Source organism: Polypterus senegalus, chromosome 4 (assembly GCF_016835505.1).
Source record: "Polypterus senegalus isolate Bchr_013 chromosome 4, ASM1683550v1, whole genome shotgun sequence".
Classification (NCBI taxonomy): Eukaryota; Metazoa; Chordata; class Cladistia; order Polypteriformes; family Polypteridae; genus Polypterus; species Polypterus senegalus.
This window is the reverse complement of record NC_053157.1, coordinates 207531506-207548106: the sequence shown is the minus strand read 5'-3', so window position 1 is coordinate 207548106 and position 16601 is coordinate 207531506. Positions and strand designations below refer to the sequence as shown.

Here is a 16601-nt window from a genome sequence, read left to right as displayed (position 1 = left end):
GTGACTATTTTCCTCATATAAAGAATAGCACTTAAGATTTATTTTTCATTATGAGCTGCATACTTTAAATTGTGTCCAATTACATTTTCTATTAGCAAGCATTCATACATTTTAAACAAATACTTACTCTTTATCATGTTTTTTCACAGCGACAGCAATCTCGTTAATTTTTTTAACAGCCTAAAAAAGAAAATTACATCATCTTCAGATTTTGTGCATATGGCTTGCCAATGAAATACTGCTGCATTATATATTGTAAAACACTAATGTTTTTAAGCTTTCTAACTGCTATTTAATAATTTTCATGACCTACATTTTGTTCTGGAGAAAAGATGGATTATTTAGTGACCAATTATTATAAAGTATTAAATGAACCGCTGATAAGTAAAGTCAAAAATCAAAGTTTTCCTTACAAGGTAAATGATAAAGGCAAGTAATCTTACCAGCTGTGTTGCAGTACGAAAAGCACGGATAATAATTTGAGGATGTAACCCTTCCTCAACATATGCCTTAATCTGCTTTAAGAATTCTGCTGCTAGCAGTGTCACTGATGTTGTTCCATCGCCAACCTGAAAGAGAACACAGTCGAATTACAGGTGCCCGCTCTGGTATAGCATTATGGCAGTAACCCCACCCAATCTTAAATTTCTTTCTAATAGCAAGAATAAACAAATATTAAAAACAGTATATTTCTATTTATCCTGCCAAGCCAACAAGATCACTTACAGTGATGGGGAAAAATAATCTTACTGAGCAGCCCCATAAACATTATCCTAACATAATCACAAAATTTAATGAAATTTGAGCAAAATGATTATCTTTAATCATTTACCCTTAATTCCAGTGTAATGTATCCTAGCCTACATATACTAAGAATGCAGTATCATTATCCAATCTAGGACAAGTTTGATCTTTGATTGCTTACAAGAACAAATTAAATTTTTCTAACTTATACTTGAAGACACCCTATCTAAGAAGATGAATGTATAAATAAGTAAACATTATGACTTTTTTGAGCTAATCTCTGGAAAACACAGACAAAGGCCATTAAAGTTTATGTTCCAAATGCTGATGATGTTTTAGCAAATTTGCTACTATGAACAGGAACAAAAAGAGTGAATACAGAAATTAAAAAAAAAAACACACATGCATACACACAAAAACTTCCAAGAGCAAAATAGATTCAGGCATATGACTAAATGAAGACTAAGTATATAAACAGATGAAAATATTAAATATTTTAAAACATGCAATAGCTGCTGATTAAAAGAACAGTTGCAGTCAAAACATGCAGTCACCAAAGCTAATCAAGATTTTACTCACATCTATAAGAAATACAAACAAAAGGAAACTTACCTCTGCATCTTGGGACTTGGCAATGTCAACCAAAGTTTTTGCTGCTGGATGCACAACATCCAGCAGTTTCAGAATTGTGGCACCGTCATTAGAAATGGTTGCTTTGCCTAATGATAAGCAGTAAAAAAAAGCTTCTTAACTTCAGAGGTATTCAAAAAGCACAACACTAAAAGATATACAAACAAGGATGAAAAGCCCATTTTATCTAGATTTGTATTATATCTTTGAACAGCACAATCTTTTAATTTTTGTTTAGGACATTTAAGAACTAAACTATCAAGTTGGTTTGAAAATGAACTACCTACAACACTCAACTAATAAACTGCACACTATATTAAATTACCAGTGTACATTTGTAAAAACTGACATCTTCATGTTGCATTACATTCTACTGCATAGGCAGGAAACACATTAATCTAGAGTAATCAAACAAATATAAATGTACATATTCAAATAACTGAAGCAATAATTAATAGTGAGTTAATTATAGGAATATCGCTCCCAACTTATCAATTAATTAAATAACCTATGGTCACATAGGTTGATGACTGTATAACTGAAGCAAAATAAGGGTCCCGGTTCCCTGATTCTAAGAACCTAATGTTTCATAAGCTAATATTTATTACAAATTTCAAAGTTTAAAAAAAAAGTTTGTTAGTTGGCTTTTGAATTGTTATTATTTTAAAGCCAACAAATTATAAAAAAAAAATATATATATATATACACATGTACTTTGGACTTTGACAGAATACAACTGGATAATGGACATTTGGATTTTTTTTTCACAGATGCTTTGATATTGTTTGCTGTTGTTCAGTTCTTTTTTTTTTTTAAATTTTATTGCACTCCATACAAAGCAATCAAGTTTTTACAAAAAGAAAAATAGAGTTAAGAACAGATCGATCCCCACCCTTGAGAGAGAGCAAGCCAAACAGCATAAAAATTTTACAGCTTTTAAAACATACCTAAATTAATAAATTCTCTATGCTTCATGAACTTATTTTAAAATATTACTGATTAGATCCTGCCATGTTTTGAAAAAAGTCTGTATGGATCCTCTAACTGAGTATTTGATTTTTTCCAATTTCAGGAGGGATTGTGAGTCCAAGGCTATCTGAAAGGTAATTAAATTTTTTTGTCCAGAATAATGTTAATTTGTTGCAGGCCCAGAACATGTGACCCAGTGAGGCTGGGATTTGGTTGCAACGTTCGCAGGTTGGATCATGCCCTGGAAACATTTTGGAGAGTTTTAGTCGAGACAGATGTGCTCGATATACAATTTTAAGTTGTATAATTGTATGCTTTGTGCATATGGAGCTCGAATGAATTCTCTGCATTGCTACTTTCCACTCCTTTTCTGATGTATTAATTGAGCGATCTTTTTCCCAGTGTCCTCTTGGATCTTTGAAAGGGAGGGATTGTAAAATGATTTTATAGAGATGGAGTCTAAGTCCTTGAGATTGAGCAATATTTTTTCCAGCATGGATGAGGGTGGAAGATGAGGAAAATCTGGTAGGTTCTGTTTAACAAAGTTCCTGATTTGAAGATAATGAAAGAAATGTGTAGCTGGAATGTTAAATTTGGAATGTAATTGTTCATAGGAAGCAAAGACGTCTATATAAAGACCTCTAAGCAAGTTAATTCCAAATTTTTTCCAGATATTAAAAACTGAATATGTTTGTGAAGGTTGAAAGAGGTGGTTCTCTTGCAGAGGTGCCACAGATAGAAGCTTCTCCGTCTTAAAATGCTTTCTACATTGGTTCCAGATTCTAAGTGAGTGGAGCACAATTGGGTTATTAGTGTATTGCCGATAACGTGTGTTTATTGGAGCGCAGAGCAGGGAATACAAAGAAGTACTGCAGGATTTTACTTCTATTGCGGTCCAAGCCTGTGTATGTTCTTCTATTTGTGTCTAAGTTCTTATCGCCTGTATATTTGCTGCCCAGTAATAAAACTGGAAGTTAGGTAGAGCCATGCCGCCTTCTTCCTTTTGTCTTTGTAAGGTCACTCATTTGATGCGTGGATGTTTTGAATTCCAAATAAATGAGGTTATTGTTGAATCTAATTGCCTAAAGAATGATTTTTTAATGTATATTGGGATGTTTTGAAATAAAAAAAGTTTAGGAAGAATATTCATCTTAACCGTGTTAATTCTTCCAGCTAGTGTGAGATGAAGGGCTGACTCTCTATGCAAGTCTTGTTTAATTTTTTCTATGCAGGCGAAATTTTGTTGATAAAGAGCTTTATGTTTACTTGTGATGTTTACCCCGAGGTATTTAAACTGTTCTGCAATGATAAAAGGTAGGGTATCTAAACTAATATTATATGCTTGAGAATTCACTGGAAAGAGTACACTTTTATTCAGATTAATTCTGAGACCAGAGATCTTTTGAAATTCTGTGAGTGCTGCTAAGACTGCAGGCACAGAATGTTCTGGGTCTGATATATACAGTACCATGTCATCTGCATATAAGGAGATTTTCTGTTCCAGTCCTTCTCTGCTAATCCCCTTTATCTGATCAGTATTTCGACAATGTATTGCCAGTGGTTCAATGGCAATCACAAACAGCAGCGGTGACAAGGGGCATCCTTGTCTTGTGCCACGTTCTAGTTTAAAGTAGTCTGAGCAAATGTTGTTGATGCAAACTGAAGCTTCTGGGTTAGTATACAGTAATTTAATCCATGCACAAATGTTTGGGCCAAACCCAAACTTCTCCAATGTAGTAAAAAGGTATGTCCAGTTCCAGTTCAGGTCTAACCTTTTACTGGCTCAAACTGAAGCCTACTGTAACATAAACTTTGTGATCTTCATTCTCTCTCTCTTTTCTCACGGAGAGGCTGGGAGCACGTGCTGATACACCACACGACAAACCACCTGGATTGGAAACCGAGTGTAGCTGTGTAACAGGTGACACGCTCAGCACCCCATTGGAAAAGTGCAAGGGTTTTATTTTTGGTAGTTGGAGTGCCAATCCTGCCGCCAACCCCCAGGTTTTCCCTGCAAGTTGGAGGACCTGCTTGCAGGGCTGGAAGCAGATTAACATCATACCCAGGAGAAAGCAATTACAGGTTAAAGGCCTTGCTCAATGGCCTAACTGATTAGAGAAACAGGAGATTAACATTTTTTTTCTCTGCCTTTACGGCCTTCAGAATTAAGATAAGAAAAAAATGAAATGAAAGGAAGTTTACAATTACTTCTGGTACAAAGATTCCCAATATGCTTATAATGTACCATTTTAAAATTAGGATTTTTCAGTATACCATGCAACCCTAACCTTAATTCAAATACATGACATATGTACTTTTACTATGTCTCAATAAGGTGATCATAAACAACTTTTAATTCATTTGTGTTTAGATTTTTGGTTAGAAATAAAATCTCTTCACAATCTTAATTATGCTTGTACTTGTTCATCGATGGGTCAGGAAGGAGGCACAGTAAGTAATGATGTTGCCTCATAGATTGATTATTGTTTAAATCCCACAACTTGCATACCCTTTTAAGTGTTCTCCCACATTCATAAAGATGTGTGTGTTAGGTTAAAGGATGATCCCAAATTGGCGTGTGTGTGTGTGTGTTTGTGGGGCCGGAAATGGACTGGTGCTTTGTCCTGTCTAGAATTGGCTCCATCCTCAGACCAATACCCTAAATTTAATTAAGCAGTTTTGAGAATATTGCCGTTACGGCTCACTGATTATTCGAAGACAGAAAGTATAACAAGTAATTTCATTTAGGGCAAGCGTAAGAGTAAAAGTAACCACATAAAACACACTTAACAACAACAACAAAAAAAAAAAAGCTGTGATTGTTTCGAAAACATTTAGCACAACATTATATATGTTTATAGGGTCATGATAATGAACATGAAAAATGTTGTCACTTATATATACACACATGTTCATATTTTGGAAAAACTTCAAAGTACATACCAATGGGAGTGTTTACTGAACATTTGTTCTTTTAAATTTGAGGCATGTATAACATACAGTCCAGTAATGGTAAATTTCTTATTGAGAAAATCCATGTTTATATTAATTATGATGTTTATATTAATGAAAATCATTTAAAACACGGTGCCAAGATCAGGCAAACATATACAAAATGTTTAAGCCTTGTTAGGAATTGCTTAATTGACATATAAGCATATGTGTACAAGTGTTAAACCAGGAAAGGCTGGGTTTACTAGAACAGACAGCAGCTTGCATTAAATAGATTCAGCAATTGGATGGATGAATGCAACAAAACCTATATCCAATGGACTCTGCCAAGTCGTCAGGAAATACTTTATAATTTAATGAGATGGAACAATTTTTTACATTTCCCTCAAAAGCAGGTGTACTGATGGTGCTGCAGCATAGAAAATGTGTGTACTAAGACAGAGAGATATCAGCTCAAATCACCAGATTGTGCTCTGCTCACAGTTTTTAGAGACTCACTCTTCACAAGTTAAAAAAACAACTATCAATTTAGCTCAGGTTGCAAGTACACAATATTTCCATTGTGACACCCTTCCAAATTATTCCAATCACTTCCAAGGCCACAGGTGTATAGAATTCTGCACTTGTGAAAGAATGGGTTGCTCTCAGGAGCTCAGTGAATTCAAGCGTGGTACCGTGATAGGAGGCCACATGTGCAATAAGTTCATTTGTGTAATTTCCTCACTACTAAATACAGTCAAATGTTAGTGGTATTATAACAAAGTGGAAGAAATTAGGAACAGCAGCAACTCAGCCATGAAGTGGTATGCCATGTAAAAATCACAGAGCGTGGACAGCGCTTGCTGAGGCGCACAGTGTGCAGAAGCCACCAACTTTCTGCAGAGTCAATAGTTACAGACCTCCCAAAGCTCAACAACAGTGTGTAGACAGCTTCGGTTTCCATGGCCAAGCAGCTGCATCCAAGCCTTACATCATTGAGTGCAATGCAAAGCGTTAGATGCAGTGGTGTAAAGCACACGCCACTGGACTCTAAAGCAAGTGGAAACATGCCCTCTGGAGTGACTTATGCTTCTCTGTCTGGCAATCTGATGGATGAGTCTGGGTTTGGAGGTTGCCAGGAGAACGGTACTTGCCTGACTACACTGTACCAATTGTTAACTTTGGTGGAGGGGGAATTATGGTGTGGGGTTGTTTCTCAGGGGTTGGGCTTGGCCCCTTAGTCCCATAAAAGGAACTCTTAATGTTTCGGCATACAAAGCCATTTTAGGCAATTTCAAGCTCCCAACTTTGTGGGAACAGTTTGGGGATTGCCCTTCCTGTTCCAACATGACTGCGCACCAGTGCAGAAAGCAAAGTCTATAAAGAAATGGAAGAGAGATTTTGGTGTAGAGGAACTTCACTAGCCTGCACCGAGCCCTAACCTCAATCTGACAGAACACCTTTGGGATGAATTAGAGTGGAGACTGTGAGACAGGCCTTCTCATCCAACATCAGTGCCAGTCCTCACAAATGCTCTCCTGGAAGAATGGTAAAGATTCCCATAAACACAGTCCTAAACCTTGTGGAAAGCCTTCCCAGAAGAGTTGAAGCTGTTAAAGCTGCAAAGGGTGGACCAATCCCATATTGAAACCTATGTATTAAGAATGGGATGTCATTAAAGTTTGTGTGTGTAAGGGCAGGCGTCCCAATATTTTGGCAATATAGTGTAGATCACTTCTTTGACAGAGTGGGATCCCAGCAATTTACTGGTAGTAACCACACTGCAAGTCTTCAAATTTAAATGCTTTTTAATGTGCATACATACAACACACCAATCAAAGCTATTTTTTGTCTTAAGGCAACAGAATATAAAAGCAAAAATGCAACCTACCTCTATTATCAACAATAAGTTTGTCCATTCCCCTTGGGCCCAAGGTGGTACGGACTGCCTCGGCAATAACTTGGCAGGCATTGATGTTGCTAACAACCTGTGGAATACCCTGAGAGGTATCTGTTCCTTCCTTTAGTAAGATAACGGGAGTGGGCTATAAAAGAAAGACAAAAAAAGATAAAAGTCCTCATGACATTTATGTTGACAAGAAATTCAGACAGTTAAATACAGTTCTGTCATATCCTGTTACAGGAGAAAACAAACAAAATGCACAACTAAATTGTTTGGTCCATTCCAAATAAACAGACAAGTCAAAAGCTTTCAAGTTTTACAGAACACACTAAATTTGTTGGTCAACTCCAAATACATAAACTCTTAATTCTGAAATTCAAAAATCTTAAATCTAAAATCTTAAAGCTTTCAAGTTTTACAGGAAAACAAACTAAATTCTTTAGTTCAGTTCCAAATAAAGTAGGTATTAAAACAAAATACCAAAAAACACTCTCTCTATACTGAATCCTTTCCTTTGTATAGATTCAAACCGTTTTAAACGGTTGGAAAACAAACCCCACAAAGAAACAGACAAAAAACATTCTATATATATCCCCAGTACAAATTCAAGCAGCTTTTCAAATGTAAACTACGAAGAACAAAGAAAATGTACATATTCAGTCAAATGTGGTCAGCTTATGCTCCAATGCAAAAAAAAAAAAATACACAAGGAACCCCTATTAGTGCAGCACTTGCTTGGGACTGGGACTTCAAGGTCTTGAACTGTGCATGCTCTAAACGATGGCACTGCTTTAGGTGGTACAAAAGATTAGTGATATTACCTGTCGTTGTGGACACATGCTTTCAACACAATTTGCAGTACACACTATTCTGCTTCTTGTCAGACTTTAAACAGCCAAAATATCTCCATACTACCGAATTCCTTGGGCCCTTCTTTTCAACAATAACCTCGTCTGCGGAGCTTGGGCTGTATCCATTGGGGCATCTTCTTGGGTAACGTTGATTATTTTCACGTTTTCGTTAAAATTTTCCGTTGTCATTTTCTCCTTTATCTCGCTCTCACTCCTGACATACGTGTGGCTGCTGCAGCCCAAACATTAACACATGTACTGTTGTCAGCTGCTATGCTACATGCTGTGTGGGTCAACCTATTCCAGCCACACGATTGGTTCAGTGCAGAGCTATTCTCATTATCATTGGCTTATCGTGTTATTTGTTAAAACATGGATGGAATGAGTACTATCAACTTCTGTCAACAATGTGTTATACTTCTATCAACGAAAATACATTTGTGATAATTATCTTTATTGTTTTATCGCCCAGCCCTAACGTAAATGCGATCAGAATTTGCAAACCCCACTGAAATACTCCTCATTATTTCTAGATATTACATTTCTGCACAGAAAAGATAGGTTGGTGCAGTTGGTCAAGCTGCAGCCGGACATCTCTGGAAACGTGACTTTGACACTCAGCCCAGTAACAATGTGTATGGAGTTGGCAATATTCTCAGATGGTATTCTTTAGTTTGTTCTAACACTCCACTGACAAACACACAAGGTTGTTTGGCAATTCTGAATTAACACTGAATTACCAAGTCGTGGGAAAGAACCAACCATACCATGTAATAGAACAACATCCTGTTCTGGCTGGTTTGTGATGTACACCTGATACAAGAGGACTGTGACACCCCTCTATGCTGTACTGAATTAAGTAGTAAAAGAATGCATACTTCTGCAAAAAATAAATAAGTCTGTGCTCTTGTTTAAAACTTATTACCAGAAGAATTATTCCTCTTTAACAACGCGAGTAGCTGTGCTGCTACTATGGAAAAAGTTTGCATCGTGCCTAAAACGACAATGCAGGAGGTCAACTGTTGTTGTTCAATACAGGAATAATTTTTGCTAACCATTTAGCTGAAGGACGTCTACATGGAGATTCACAACACACGAATAGGTTATTGAATAACATTTAAGAAGCAATATTTCATTTTTTAATAATATCACCAAGATGATATAGTTTATTTAATGAAGTAGATGCCATTGGATTGCTTATGAACAAGCAGAACCCAAAAAATGTGTGGACTGTGATGTGGCGATACATGTTAGTTAAATTATAGTGAACGAGTGTTGTGCTGTGAAAAAGGTTTTGGTCTTTTTTAAAGAGCAATAACAATTTGCTCCACATCTTCTAAATACTGATGCTTTATCTGTTCATTATGAAACAAATATATATTTTTTTTTTTTTTTAAATGTCATTCATGAAATGGATTCTGCCAAAATTAACACTTATTTTAGAGAGAAGACTGAACATTTATCAGAACAAATTACAGGTTTGGTGGCCCTTTTAGACTACGATATAGATAAAACTTTTTGAAATCATCGAAGAACTGGTGCAACGGACTAAGCTACAAGCCAGTTCAAGTGATAAAGTTACCCTGGCTGCCCATCCTTTGACATTCTTATTGAGTCAATAGAACACTTTGTTTTATGCGGTTTAAAAAAATATGACAAATCGCAGATCTATATGCTGCATCAGAGGAGACTATCACAAGAAAGCCCTAAGCAGCACCAACTAATATTTTGAGCTAATATTTGACTCTTGTTTTAGGAGTCTAAAGTCACATGAATATTGGCAGCTACTTTTTGAAACATTACCCTATCAACTTTGTGCTAGAGCCAACCCTCTCAACTTTGACGAGTTAAAGTGACAGTTTTATTTCAAGTCATATTTCATGATGCATTTGGAGGAATAGGGGCGGCACGGTGACGCAGTGGTAGCGCTGCTGCCCCACAGTTAGGAGGCCCGGGTTTGATTCCCTGCGTGGTGTTTGCATGTTCTCCCCATGTCTGCGTGGGTTTCCTCCGGTACTCCGGTTTCCTACCACAGTCCAAAGACATGCAGGTTAGATGGATTGGCGATTCTAATTGTCCCTAGTGTGTGCTTGGTGTGAGGGTGTGTGTGTCCTGCAGTGGGTTGGCGCCCTGCCCGGGATTGGTTCCTGCCTTGCGCCCTGTGTTGGCTCCAGCAGATCCCCCGTGATCCTGTGTTCGGTTTCAACGGGTGGCACAATGGATAGATGGATTTGGAGGAATATTATGGACAATTTAAAAAAAAAAAAGCATCAAAAAAATTTTATAACATTTATTTATGCTTACATTTCATGCAGCTTTTATTTATTTATTGATTGGTTTAATTTTGTCTGAAATATTCCTCCACAGTACTCAAATACTTTTTTTTATATGGAGGATCAATAATGTGGACCCAAATATCTTGCCAGGCAAGGAAAACACCAAGCACTCAAACAAGCTAATTTAGCATACATAAACAATAAAACAATAAAAAACGAACAGGTAACACCCATGGTCTACAGTTTAACTACAAAAAAAAAAAAAAATTACCAAACCCTACACTTTAATACATAACATAAAGCTTCTCCATGTCTGATTAATCAGGAGCTTAGTGTTTAAAAGGAAAAAGAATAAAAATGGAATCTGCCAATCAAGTAACATATTAATGATCGGTATCTGCCCAAAAAATTACTTGATTGGAGCATCCCTAAATAACACTTTCGAAAATAGTGAACCCGCTGAAATATGCGCGCACACACAGTTGAATTCCAAAACAGTTAACTGAACAAAAAGGATTTCTTGGTTTGGCCATGCCAATGTCACAAAGTTTAGTCATAGGGCATGTCATATTTGATGACTGCCTTCGCTGATCTCATTGATGAACCATCAATTTGAACAAAAAATTTGCCACCCATGCCACAATTGTGTGCTTTTTTATTTAATTTTTTAAAATAACAGCCAGTTGTGAGCTGCCAATCCAGCACTGTATATGTTATAACTATAGCAAGATCAGCTGCAACCCATGCCCCTTTTTCATTTTTTCCATTCTTTTGTGAGATATCACAGACTAGCTTTACTTCTGTTTTGAGGTCCAAAACACATTCCTTATTTTTCATAGCTTAATTTATACAAATTGTATTTCCAGATGAGCATTCATAGATTATCAGTTCTCATTCACAGAGTCGGTTCCTACGACTAAAGACAAAATCAAACCTGCTTCATTTTGTCAAACAGAGACACTGGGCTTTCACATTACCCAACTGTCCCACCATCAAAACTGCCTCTGACTTGCTAAGACTATGTAAATGAAAGCTATGATTTAAAATTGCTGGAAAAACCACATAATTAGGCACGGCCTTGAGGCAGTTTTGTTCCACTAGACAAAGAGGGACTATCAGCTAGAACATAGACAATATAAGGCAGCTGTTGATACTATTTTTATATACAAGGACTGACAAATTAGTCACAAAATTAAAGTGTGAATATTAATATTTTAAACAGATAAATATTCAGATATATCTGAAAGCAGCTTAAAAACTGCAGGTGCTAACTGTGCTTTTTCATATTTTATTATGACTACTTATATTTTTGTTTTTAGCTCACAGTACATCTTCAGAGCTTTAATAACTTCTGCATTTTTGTTCAAAGATTGTAAGTACAGCCAACTTGGGTAACCATGAAAACACAGCCTTAAACAAAAACGGAATTATCCTTAAATTACTAGTTTGGTGGTATCTGAATGTGATCTTGTGTTTGCGTTGATTACCGGACATTAAAAAGATTCTTCTTTATTCCCCCTTTCAACTACAACGGAACATCTGGGGCAGGAACCAAATCTAGATGCGATAACCTTTTTTACTCATTGATTTTGATTGTAAAAATCATATCAATGTGCCAAAAAGTGACATAATCCGTTCAGATTTGCACCGTCTTTGCTACAGAAACTTCAGAATATAATAATTTATATAAAAGAACTGTCAAACTGCCTCACGTTTAAAATAAAAACAAAGGCTACATTACATTTTATCAGCTTCTGCATTTCCACAAAGGTTAAAAGCCAATTCATCCTTTCCTAGAGATTATAGGCAAGATAATTAAGTAAACATGCAGACTACTTTTCTGTTCTGAAGAAGCAACTCAAATCTTTGCTGTGTTTTAAGTATCTGGGCAACTACAGTGAAGTGAAAAAGTATTGCAACCATCCCGATTGCCCCTATTTTTGACTACTCTTGACACCTAATATAAAAGAAAAAAAATCTGAGTTAATTTTTTTTTTAAATCTATAATTCGATGAATGAAAGGAAAAAGGTTCACCAACACCTATACCATATACAATTATACACGAGCAAGGACTGACAAATCTAAAACTATGAATGAATGAATGAAGAGACTCTCAGTAACTAGGTGTCAGTAGGGCAATGAAAGGCGTGGTATGAGGGTCTTCAGAAAGCAGACACTACCACACACGCTCCAATATACGTATTATCGGTATTATTTAGACCTTTTTGCAAGCGCTGCCATCCTCTGAAAATGTCATTCTGCATTCGCAATATATTGAAGGCTGTGGCCTGCTTTGATGTACTGTACATGATCTCAATACATAGCGGTTTATACCTTGAACTACACAGGCTTTCTTTAATTAACTTGGTTGAAAATGAAATAAAAAACGATATAAAAGAAAACGAGAACTCGCTGACTGAATATCAAATAATTACCATGTTTGGGCACAGCGATATCGGCAACGTTAGCAGCCCAACAACTTCCTCTGCATTCGAAAACTACTTTTAGTCAGCAACTGTATATTTAAACATACGGATTATAACAGATTAAAGTCAAACAAAAACACACTCACCATCATTTTTGCAACAGAGGAAAAGAACGCCGGTTAGTAATCCCACAATACACCGCGCGGGCGAAGTTTCCAGCACAGGGCAGGATGTGAAAAGAAGACGGGCGTGGCTATTAAGCGCTTATACAATTGATAGGATAATCAAGCGGAATGAAGGCGGGACTTGTATGTTAGCGCGCTGACGAATTTAAAAGGCGCCGAACTGGTTACTACGGCAAGTCAATAGAGACATATGTAGTGTCAAGTCAACACGGCATTTCGTTTGTGGTTACAAGTAATCTGCGTGCTTGCCATTTTAGGTCACTCTTGAATGTCTGGTATTTATGTGAAAATGAACATTTTAAATAGGTATACTTTAAATTGAACAGTAATGTTTTTGATGAAATTAGTGATTAAGAGCAAATGAGGAATACGCAGTTAAAAGATGTTTTAAAGGACTGGTAGCTGTTTAAATACTGATGGTTAGTTCAGGACAACACATTGTTCAGACGACTTAAAATATATATGTTGCTGATATTGAGGGAGTAATGTGTCTGTTTAATATGTGCAAAGGCTTTAACAAACGAAGATTTTATAAGTCAACATATGTAGGTGCAACACACGAGTCTTTTTTCTTCTCTTGCTCAAAGTGACATTATGAAGTGGTACTCAACTCATGGAGGTCCGCAGTGGCAGCAGGTTTTGGCTATAGCTACCAACTCTTTTCTCTGGAAATGAGGACGTTTGGGTCGAAAAGTGAGGACTTTTGAGGACACCTTTCCCTAGGATGCCATAGTACGCCCTTTATATAGTCTTGTGGTTTTTCAAAATGATATAACACTTTAATAGTACTTTATTACTATAATTCAGGGGTGGGCAAAGTCATTCCTGGAGGGCTGCAGGTTTTTGCTCCATCCCAGTTGCTTAATTAGAAAACAATCCTTGCCAATAATTACATTTCATAGCTTGTTAGTGCTTTAACTCTGCTATGTCAAGTCATTCTCATATCCTAGATTTTTTTTCCATTCTAAGGATATCATCCAAATACTTTGAAGTGTAAAACGGACGGATAATTCTCAGTCTTTCACTTTTTTCTCTTCTCTTTCCTTCCAAGTATTTAATTAAACCGAATAGCACACGATAAATACACACAGGTGTAAAGGGTAACAAGCAAAATGATAACTGCTGGTTTCTTTTGTCATTTGCATCTTACTGTTAATAAGGAGCAATTAAAAACCGAGAATGCAGCTGCTTAAGACTTAAATAAGCAATAAGGGTTCAAAATCTTAATGAGGGAGATAACTAAAATGAAGCAGAAGTGTCTCTAGAGCAATAAGTGCTTCTTATTAAGCAACTGGGTTGGAACAAAAACCTGCAGCCACTGTGTCCCTCCAGGAATGACTTTGCCCACCCCTGCTATAATTATATGATGCCATGTTTTGAAAAAAGTCTGTACGGATCCTCTAACTGAGTATTTGATTTTTTCCAATTTCAAATAATATAACACATCGGTTTCCCACTGACTTAAAAGAGGAGAGTTTGGGTTCTTCCAGTTTATCAGAATAAGTCTGCGTGCCAAAAGTGTAGTGAATGCAATCACAATTTGTTTATCGCTCTCCACTTTAAGCCCCTCTGGAAGAACCCCAAACACAGCTGTTAATGCGTTAGGAGGGATTGTGAGTCCAAGGCTGTCTGAAAGGTATTCCTTCCATTCTTATTGGGATACATTAACTGTCGTAAACCTGTAAAAATGTTACACGTGGTAAATTCACTTCTAGTAAATTAAAAATAATTTTACTCTTTTCAATTTAGTTTATTTGTATTTATCTACATTCTTTTATATTTTTCCATTGAATCTATTTTTCTCAGTAAATCTGGGTTCTTGGATAAATAAGAATAGACATTTTTACATAGCCTGCTACTGAAATTGAATCTTGGGAACATAAGATCCTTAACTGAGTCTGTTCTGCCCTTTCAAAAACAAGGATATTCGTTGTTAAGTAGTCTGTCAACTTGTACTGGGTATTCCTGAATTTATGCAATGAAAGAATTATGAAAATATTAAATTACTTGAAGAAGTGACTTATTACTTGATCAACTGATAACTAAAAAGATATTGCATTTATATGACAGAATAAATGTGATTTTTTTTTTAATTAACTGAAACTTTAATAGTTGACTCATTCATTTACAATTATAAATCCATTTTGAAACAACAGGTTGTAATAACAATATTGTCCATTAAAATATTACAAAGTAGCACTTACTCACACTTAGATATGATGGACTGTACCTGGCTGTATGAATTTTCTTGAAATTTCTTAAACCAACTGCTGAAAAAAGAATCGAAAATGTTCTCACATAAAAAAAATGTGAAATTGTAATTAAAATTTTGAACAAATTCACTTAGTTAATGGTGAATTAGGATTACAAATATTAAGGACAGAGACAACATTTATAATGAACCGTCTACTCGCCAAGAAGATAAAGCTGAATTCAAAAGATGAAGTGAAAAGCCAAGTTGGACAGACATCAACTATTCTCGACAATATATGTGCTGTTTACTACCAGAATGGATTCCGGGAAAAAAAGTGTACAAACTTCTTCCGCAAATGCTAATTTGTGTACGGCTTTATAAGGATATGGAGATTTTAAAATTTTAGAAGCTAAAATTCCTGGCATTTTTCAAAATTTTATAAATTTCTCCCGGACAGTCTATAATGCGTTAAAAATTAGGACATGTCCTGGGAAAATTAGGATGGTTGGCAGCCCTACTTTAGCCAAATTTATAACTGAATCCTTTTATTTAATATTAAAGCACTTTGTTTTTTGTGCTTATTTTTAGTTAACTCGTTTGTTAAGCATCAGAATCCTTAATTGTCTATTTATTTTTTAAACAGATGTATTAAGATTGTAATTGTTGCCTGATTTCTTAACCATCCACCAGTTATTAATGAGGCGCTAGATAACGTGCTCCCATGTAAACCTCTGTACATGAATCATAAATTATCTGTGTTAATATAATGCTTTGAAATAAATGAGGGAGGAGAAGGGAAAGATAAAGAGATACAAATCTGTTATAGATAACAAAACAGATGAATAAGGTTCACAGAAAATGAATTTGATAAAGATTTGTCTTGGAAGAATGAAAACGCTAACAAGCCATGTAATTAAACCAAATTTCATTATCTGCTAAGCCGGACTTCTAATTATGATGTTGGTTGGAATGAAAACCTGCATCCATTGCAGACAAATAATGAATCTTTTTAAATTTTTACAGGTTTAAACAGACTCTTTAAATACAGTTATATGTAATTGTTTTGGTAAATTTGAAAAACAAATATGCATTTTACTATATATTTACTATATATAGTGTACAAGTATATACTCACACCTGTGATATGTAAGCTGCCTTGGAAAAGTTATAGTTATATTCAACGTATAGTTTAACACAACTAAATACATATGTAGCCATAAGTTTCAAGTAATTGTGATTGGTAGGTAGGTAGGCCTGAGAAACTGACTCTTAATTCTTTTAAACAAAAGAACAAAGAATGTAAAGGCCGTTGGTCCAAATGAAATGCCTGTGGAAGCATGGAGGTGTTTAGAAGAGATGGCAGTGGAGTTTTTAACCAGATTGTTTAATGGAATCCTGGAAAGTGAGAGGATCCCTGAGGAGTGGAGAAGAAGTGTACTGGTACCGATTTTTAAGAATAAAGGGGATGTGCAGGACTGTAGTAACTACAGG

General features: G+C 35.9%; 1 protein-coding gene across 1 annotated transcript in view; it reads right to left on the bottom strand.

Moving 5' to 3' along the window:
- Positions 1-12984, bottom strand: part of cct7 (chaperonin containing TCP1, subunit 7 (eta)) — a 35829-nt gene extending 22845 nt beyond the window's left edge. The window contains exons 1-5 of the mRNA XM_039751907.1: positions 12878-12984; positions 7166-7319; positions 1357-1463; positions 444-569; positions 128-180 (exon numbers count right to left, since the gene is read on the bottom strand). Coding sequence (XP_039607841.1) covers positions 128-180; positions 444-569; positions 1357-1463; positions 7166-7319; positions 12878-12883 — 446 coding nt within the window. The 5' untranslated portion in view covers positions 12884-12984. The remainder of the gene's footprint in view (positions 1-127; positions 181-443; positions 570-1356; positions 1464-7165; positions 7320-12877) is intronic.
- Between the last annotated feature and the right edge of the window lie 3617 nt (positions 12985-16601).